A 9,189-nucleotide genomic window follows, 5' to 3' on the forward strand; every position below is an offset into this window, starting at 1 on the left:
AGTAGTTTGCCCCTGTATTGCCATGTAGATGTCAGCCATAAGTTTTCGTGCAATCACCTGATCAATATCTCATCGTCTAGACGTCCTTTCCAAGCTCGGGAGTCCTTCGCCTTCATTCAACGCCTGGGTTATCGCATCTTCGTGGAAGGAAGAATAGGAATCAAATTCTACATACATACCTGAAAGACAACTCAGATCACATGAGCATTTTCAAATTCCAATCTCCAGAGACGTTCTTCGATCCCAGCCCATCTCCACCACCTCATCCGCGTGTATCGAAGGACCCATTGTGCTCACATGACCTAGTATAAGCTTCACTTGTTAGCTTTGTCCCAGAAGAAAATTGGTTGAGCGAGGCATAGCGTGTCGGTCTCCTGTAACTTCTCTCCAGGACCAAGGTGGAAGCTGAAAGTTGAGCAGCATGCAGCATACAGATTCAATAAAAAGGAACACCGAAATATGCCGTCTTTAGTCCTAGCAATACACGATATACCATTAAATACAGTGCCATGATATAAGGTATCGAATACCAGAATCAAATCTGAAACCTCTGCAGTGTCACCAAACAGAGGAACTCGAGAGCCGGAGCTTTCCACTTGTCATTAGATGCTTGTTAAACGAGAGCTTCGTTGATGTCTATCGGTATGAGTTTCGACCGGAGTAGAATTCGGTTCGATTGGAAGGGGGCCGTCTGTTGAGATGTACGGAACTCCCTTTTCGTTGAAAGGCTTTCGTAGTTTCTTGCACGACTATCGCATCATTTTCGATTAGTATATCCCTTATATGCTAGAATTCTGACTTCGGTATTGCTGTACCTCTTTTAGCTGCGGGTGGTGTTGATCACGCTTATGCGAATGATGTTGGAGCACCGCATGGTTCAATCTTCGTGCTAGAGTAGTGTAGTAATATCGAGCAGAAATCTTTCTTGATGCTATACTGTATATTCAGATTTGATAATGGCGAATAATTAGATTCGTATCTCCAGCTACTTTTGTTATTGTCTTGTTATCGATCCGTCGAAAGCCCGTTTCGCATGAGTATGACTCGTTCTGGACCTCTGTAGCCTTTGATAACGTCTTCGATATACTTTTGCAACTTAAGTGACCGAATCGCAACAAGTGAAGTGATAGGAAAAGGATCTAAGGTAAACATCGTTTATTGTCGAAAAAAATCCTATTTCAATTAATTGCCCTCTCACCATATTGGTCATGTGCCGTCTGCTGCCTCAATTGTGCAAATATTGCGATATTAGATAGGTAATTGTACAAACTTTTGAGAATGAATCCATTTCATTTAACTCCATTTCTTGTATTCCATCGATGTAGTTCTATCGCCTGTAATTAAACACAAAAATTGAGAAATATTCGAGTGAAAACGCCATTTAATCCTCCGTGTGCGTCGCTTTCCAGCTTTTTACCCCGCCAAACTCTTTTGTTATATCTTCAACCGCTCGCAGTTCGTAAAGAATCGTTATTCGACCGGAAATCTCGGAGGAGAGGGTGGTGTTGTGACTATCTGACCGTTCCAGGTCATCAAAATTTTAGTGTTCGCTAAATTCAGGGGTTCGATTCAATAGCCATTCGAGTCTTTTTCATCAACTGCGACGTTAGCCATCGATGCTCTTTGGAATGTTTTGTTGTAGGATGATGGATGTTACTGAAACGTGTGGGTCGATTATTATGTTGAGGCTCAAGTGGTCGTTCCTTCCACGTGTACTAGCGTATCCAAACTCAAGCATATTTTTTGTTTTCGAAACCCCCACCCAACATCTCAATTAATTCAAGTAAGGTATGAAGCAGATAAACTTCTGCTGTTACTGAGAAATAAATTGAGGTTCAAAAGAATACGAGAGGTTGTTTGTTGGATGGAAGTGGCCTTCTGTACCCAACTGGCTGCAGATCTACTCCCCATGCTTCCGTCGTACACATTTTCTGTAAATAATTTACATGCAAAATATGACTTTTTAATTTTACATCTTAACTCTTGAGATCATCTATTGACATTAAATGACACAAAAAGTGATAATGCCTCCTGACTCGAGATGGGAAGGAGGGTGCGTGGCAGAAAGAACATGAAGCATTCATTCTAATTTCGAGACATCCAAGAAGATCGAGTACATTTCAGAGGACACAACATTTTCTTGGTCTCTACATGAACATCTAATTGCATACTGTATCATAATTACAATAGATATTAAAGTTTGTTTAACATCACGTCTTCTCTCATCTCACTATACCCTCATCCTCCATGCCCTAATTCTTCATACCTTAATACCTCACACCTTAGTTCCTCACATTCTCGTACCTTCCCATAGTACCAATAAATCACCTTTTATGTCAGCCAATAGTATTGACAGTGTATATCTGTCATGAAGAATACTTGCCCATATCTACGCCAAGTGTACTATTGCTCAAAGAAATGCCGCGAATCTCGTCGTGCCGTGGCTGTCGTCATTCAGCGATACATCAATGTCATCACCAATACCATTCTTCATGACAAATACATGAATTATACTTTGCATTCTGTCCTCTTCGTTGACTGGAACGAAATTCGTCATGTAAAGTTTCATACTATATAAACTTGAAAGAGTTTTCATCAAGACCATCACAGTTTTCACAGCATGGTGATACGAGATCTCCACTCCATGCGGAAATAATTTGAAATGACTCCTTCAGCGCCTAAACACAAGCTTCGCAGCGATTAGCAAGCGCACAAATTCAGATAATTAAACTTTCCGAAGGTCGGAGTTCAAGATCTATTGGGGAAATTCTTGGTTATCGTACTATTCCCAGAGTCATCACTTAGTCAAAATGTGATTTCCGATGATCTCCTCTCATAGTTTGGATCTGCATAGTCTGTATCAGGTGATGAATCAATAACTTGCATCTTAGTCGGTCAAACATGATTGGAGGACCAACTTAGTTTATTGCGTCTTATAGATTGTTAGAGATGGTGGGAAAATGCTCTTGTCGCCTTGGCTGTCTAATATAGGGTACGCAGTAACGGATTGAATGGAAGATTTCAAGATTTCAATGATTAGAGGTGTTACAAAATTCGAATTTGGGTCAATATCTCAAACTGGTTTATAGTACAACATGGGTATCATTCTTTACAGCAGCTCAGCATCTAACATGAGTTCAACAATTCACATGTATTCAATCTTTGACCTGAGCTCAACAATCCAAAACAATACAATGTACCAAAAGAACTGAGGTATTGGAATTAGTTAATTGTCCCAAGTAAAGCTCCACATTCCAGATGATTCTAATATTCTATTGGTTTTAAGATTCTGAAACGTCTATATGCATGACATATTGTATAAAGCTTATTCTGATCTATCCTAAGTGGAATTGCGCAATCCGAGGGGTTTTCTCTGCCTCATCCGATTGGACAATCGATCAATCCCCACGCTATTTCCTCACGAAAGATCCGCAATACGCTTCGCGTAGGTAGGCTTGGGTACCCCTCGCTTGCAATTTCCCAAATTTCAACACAGATTAAGTTTTCCCCTAAATGTCGCTCCTAAGTAGACAGACTATCGACGTTGGCGAAGAGAAATTTTCATGGTCTTCTTTGGCCCTAAGAAGATGGTACTAAGTTTCTAGTCGAAATAGACATGATAACTCTGTCTATATAAACGGCTCTGAGTGCTCTCCTCTCATCTTCATCCTCATCCACAAACATCTTCTCTCGATATCACTTCCAATATCAGCTTCATCACTTACTTCTTTATATAATTTATTAGATCAACTTTTGAATAATAAATTATCCCTTCTACAAACTACCTTCGCTTACTTCCTTTACCTACAACCATCTTCACCCCTTTCTTTATATAATTTATTAGATCAACTCTTGAATAATAAATTATCCCTTCTACAAATACCTTCGCTTATTCCCTTTACCGACGACCACCCTTTACTCTTTACCCTTTACCGACAACCACCTTTTCCTTTACCGACAACCATTATAATCTACATAATGGTTCACATTGAGCGCCGCGGGCCAGATGTCGCCGGCAAAGACGATAAGTGGCCGGTCCGAAATGTCACTCCTGGCCTGATGACTCAAATCAGGCAGACGAGGATGGGAGAGGTTCTTGACTTCCCGCCCGATACATATCTCCTCGTGCCGACGGGCACAGGAAGATATTACAGGGACATGGTGGTCACCGGAGCTCTTCCAATGGTGTGGAACCACCAAAGCCGGGATTTTCTCATGCAAGAGAATCTCCCACATCTTCACGAGTCTCCTTTGGCTAATTGCCTGACCGTGTTTATTGTGCCAGATCCAGGGCATGCGGAGCGCGAGGCTGCTCAGCGCGAGGCTGCTGCTCGCCGGGCTGCTTCTCGTAGGGCAACCAATCAACGGGCTCTTCAACGGGCTCGTGCACGCCAGACCGCCGGCGCTCCTCCTGCTGCTGCCTCTCGTGCTGCCTCTCTTCCTGCCGCTGCCTCTCCTGCGGCTTTCTCTCCTGCCGCTACCTTTCCTGCGGCTGTCCCTTTTGTCGCTGCCCCTCTCGTAGCTGCCCCTCTCGTCGCTGCTCCTCTCGCAGTTGTCTATCCTGCCGCTGCCCCTCTTGCCCCTGCTCCCGTTGCCGCTGCTCTTGGTGTACCCGCTCTTGTAGCTCCCGCGGGTGGTGCACCAAACAGCCATGATCAAGTTGGCAATGGTGAGCCTGTCGAGGGTAGCCGGGCGTGGTGGGATTCATTTGTTTCCAGCGACGTCACGAGTGAGTGGTGGGAGGAGGAGGATAGGGCAGAGGCAGAGAGGCAGAGTATCCCAATCATATTCCTAGATTGAGAATCTTTCAATATTTGAGTCTTATTCAGACATTGAAAGATTCAATCGTCGGGATCACGATTGGGTGGCAGACAGCGCCATCCCTCACACTACCGGCCATTGATAGATAGACTGCTGGTAGTTGTCGTGATGGCGTTGTTGGGCTTGGTGTTGGCGTTGGCGTTGTTGATTTTGATGTTATTTATATTCTTGATTTTATATTATTTGTATTGTTGATTTTGATGTTATTCGGACTATGGATATTGGTATTATTCGCGTTATTGATTTGATTCTGTTTTTTCTGCTTCGTTAACCAGTATGTTGAATCTGTTTTAAAAATTGTAATGTAATCTTGTTGTTTTCTGTATTCCATCGATGTATAAGTTGTATTGCCTGTAGTTAGATATCCTTTCATACCAAATTGAAACCAAATTGAAACCAAATTGAATTAAAAGATTCTCATTGATACTGTGACGTGAATATCTCTGTCTCTTTGGTGATACCACCTGCTTGCCATATGAAATAAATTGAACCAAGTAACAATAAACTTAGTAAACTTCCCTTATCAGACGACAGTGAGCTGATATCTTATCATGGTTGAGAAGTTGAGATCTGTGAAGTGGCAAAGTAGTAACGGACTGATCAACGAACGAGATGTGGATGGAAGTAACGATTGATGAAAGCGGACAACGAAAAGCACATTTGGCATTAAGATCTCATCACTTCCCAAACTATTCATCTGAAATCCCAATATAATATATCTATATACAACATCCTCTTTGGTTTTGTGAGTGGGTGACGTCGGTGAATTGATTGACCGCCCGAACAAAAATTGTAACTATTGATGATTGCCCATCTAAATACTAAGACAATGTACTACAAGAAGCTCTCTGTCATAAGATATCGACAGATATCTTTCAAAATCTTTTCAACAATCTGTTAAGCAGTTGATTATGATACGAGACCTTCATTGCAATGCAGTGCTTCTAAATCTATACAACTTAATTGATTGGCTGAACCAATTCTCAGAATAACTTCATTGAGTATTTCTCTGCTATGTATCCTTTTCGACTTAACTCATGCACGATTTTTTATTCCTATTGATTCATGAGATTGTTCGAGATGAAGATAGGAAATCAAGCTTTAATCTGATTCCCAGATTAACAGGGCATTCTTATCTTTCTTTTCCACAATCTAAGCACCGCATCGAGGAAGGAACCACTCGCGGTTGTTTCGTTTTTGACACAGCGCATTGCATGGCCTATCGCAATCTTCTTCTTTGTATTTGAAAGCATAGAATGCATACCCAAGAGGTTCTTTTCGGATCGTTCTTCGCGCATAAGATATAACAGGAGACAATGTTTCGAATCACCACTGGCATAACTCTAGAGTCTGTCTTTACTGAAGCCATCCTATCTACACTCTCAAGATCATAGAGAAATCTCAAAATATAAGTTTCTTCAGCTCTACCATAACATCAGAGTCGCTCAAGTCAATCAAAATGCAGTAAGTCTATATCGATTTTTGAGATTGGAAGTAAATACGCTGACATTGGCAGATCAACAATTATACCATCAGTTAATTTAGGAGAGATGGCTCCCAACGCGGACCTTCCGATCTTCAATTCAAATCACTTTGCAAGGCAAGTCATATTCGAATTATTAAAATCGCGATTTTGTCTTGTCAATCTCTTGCACTCTTCCTGGTGGCTCATGTATTCCGTGCCAAGCATTTGAGGGAAAGGGAGGATCATGCTGAAGTCGATAAAGTAATATCTGCGTTGCTTCAGTCTACATACCCTTTTCTCGAATTCATACCCAATCTTTCATCTGAAAGCCGAAAGAAGTTCATGTACTAAACTTGCGCAGTGCTAGTTCGGGATCTGATCACTCGATTACCATTGAAGACGACACTCCCATCTCAAACGGCGAGAAGAGGAATAGTCAAGAACAACCTATCACAAACATCGGAATGTCAAGATATTACGTCTTCAACAACATCTATCTACCCGAAAATCTGAACATTAGAGACAATAAACCTTCCCACAAATATCATGAGGGGCAAGCACAGAACAAAATTAGCTTCGAAAGAATATATACGCATCCCCATGAGAATTTCTCTCGTTATCTATACCACCCTTCCCCAGATACCAAGAACCACCAAGCAGAACGTTTGAACGATAAATACGACCAATTTACGGAGTTTCATTTTCCAAAGGATCCTCACGCACCTTTCATATATGATACTAGGGGTTATCGCGGATACAAGACTCAAATGTTTTCTGAGTTTGCAGCAGTACCAAGAACAAGTCATAAGAATGGGAAAGCTGTGTCTACATCTTTTACACCAATTCCCAAGCTTCTACCTGGTTTGAAGCACGGGCGAAATAAAAACATAGATAAAGGCACCGCAGTACATAGTGGTCCAGTCACCGAGGTCAAACGTCCCTCTGTTCTTGAGTCCAACAATTGGAATGCAACTCAAAAGAATACTGCTACCACTCAGAGCAATAAAGGGATCGATGTTAGACATGCCCGCGTCTTGCAATGTGATCGTGCTACCACTAAGGTGATGATGACTATGACCCACAGTGGTGGTCTTACCAAGCAAGATGAAAATAAAGCTCGACGTACCAAACCACCTGATTTGGCATGTACCACATCTCTTACTCGTGATTTGCCTAATACATGTAGGTATGTCAATGTTAAGCAAGAGGAAGACAGCATGACACCTGTTCGTCATTCCGTTTATAATGAATCCAAAGTCAAACACTCAACTTCTCAAATACGTCCGTTTACCGATAGCGAGTCGATTAATTACAGGACCAAGTCTTTTATTGACCTTACGGGCCCCCTTGAATCTGATTCTTCGTCAAATCATCGAAGTCAGCAGCAATACACAAGCGATCCTGAATCATTGAAACCAGTATCCACTGGCAAGTGCCAAAAGAGAGAGCCTATTATAGACCTAACATTGGATTCTCCTATTAGGAAAAAACCATTCAAGAGGCTTCAGATCACTAATAGTCACCAAGTTAGCTCAGCTCAAAGCCATTATAGCAATACTGCAACTTACGGATCTCATAATCAAAATACCCTTTCTTCGGAATTGAAACTTTGGATGAGTGTCAATCCGGTCAAGCACATTGTTGTTTGTTCCAAAGATTCACCAGATACTTCAGATAGAATATACGACATGAGCAATACAGCTGCGTCGGTATCAGACGATATCATGGCTTTGCTCAACATCAAGGTCAATGATACCAACATCCACTCCGTACATCTCAAAGATCATGAAATCAATTCACCAATTCCATCCCTAGGCAACACTAGCAAAATGCACGGTTACTCTTCTAAAAGTGCATTGGCGTTTGTCTCTACCATTAGATCTGCGGCAATTGGTGATACTATACTCCTGGTGTCATTGGGTAACCATGGTATCTCCAACTCACCTCGCGCATGGGTAGATTTGAGAGAAAATTACCCAGCATACAAGTTCTTGATTGCTATAGAAGAACGTCGAAATCTCAATATACATCGAGATCCCTTGTGGTATATTACAAAAAAACGAAGGTATCTGATTTTTCCCTTACATCAGCTTGTGCGCGTGTGTCTGGGGTTGGAAAGTCCATGTGACGAAGCAAAGTTATATTCGAAATACTTGACACTGTCGAATGATGCACGAAAAGCCCCAGCCAAATCAGAGACAAGAATTGAAAATGGGGGTGATTTCGGCCAACACACTCGGGCTTTGTTATCACGCTGGGCATGTCCCATTGAAGGCTGCGAGATGACTTGGTACAGAAGCCTAGCTGGAGACCAAGCATGGCAAAACCATTGTATGATGGAACACGACGGGTTCCGCAAACTTGTCTGCCCTCTGGCTGCCTGCAGATCCAGTGCATTCCGTGATTACAAGGGGGTTGTTGAGCATATAGAAAATGTACACATCGCAGCATTGGGTTTGGGAGACCATTTTCGTAGCTCGCACGATCGTGACAGAACTCTATCCGACTTTCGATGTACTGAGGATATTAGTAGATGTGGTAATTCACGTTGCAGCTATACAAACCAGCTTGCTCTGGATATTCATATGGAATTTTTTCATCCATATTCAGCTTGGAAACATCGTTTAAATGATTTCCCGAGCCTAGCAGAACAGTTACAAAGCAGGTGGTCAACAGAAGATCTTGAACCAAATGATGGGCTCACTCTGAGTGAAGTTTTTCAATGTATGGATGCGACGGTAGGTAGTCAAGGTACGGTTATAGTGGGACAAAACGGAACGGATCAAGACACACACCATGACATGGAATTCCTCAAGAAATCTTGGCCTTTCATGGCAGATTTTCTACGAGCAACACAGGAGCCTCTCCGAGAAGGATATCAAATGATTTTGCGCAAGATTTAA

General features: G+C 42.0%; 2 protein-coding genes across 2 annotated transcripts; both read left to right on the top strand.

Moving 5' to 3' along the window:
• Positions 1 to 3,978: 3,978 nt before the first annotated feature.
• Positions 3,979 to 4,800, top strand: EAE98_000866 (uncharacterized protein; the record flags this gene model as incomplete). The annotated part of the gene is made up of 1 exon (XM_038948483.1): positions 3,979 to 4,800. One exon carries the CDS (start codon positions 3,979 to 3,981, stop codon positions 4,798 to 4,800), a length of 822 nt encoding a protein of 273 aa, XP_038814749.1.
• A 1,480-nt stretch (positions 4,801 to 6,280) lies between these two features.
• Positions 6,281 to 9,189, top strand: EAE98_000867 (uncharacterized protein; the record flags this gene model as incomplete). Its single annotated transcript, XM_038948484.1, has 2 exons — positions 6,281 to 6,285; positions 6,648 to 9,189. The coding sequence occupies 2 exons, from the start codon at positions 6,281 to 6,283 to the stop codon at positions 9,187 to 9,189; spliced, it is 2,547 nt and encodes an 848-aa protein (XP_038814750.1).

Source organism: Botrytis deweyae, assembly GCF_014898535.1.
Source record: "Botrytis deweyae strain B1 chromosome Unknown BDEW_002, whole genome shotgun sequence".
NCBI lineage: Eukaryota > Fungi > Ascomycota > Leotiomycetes > Helotiales > Sclerotiniaceae > Botrytis > Botrytis deweyae.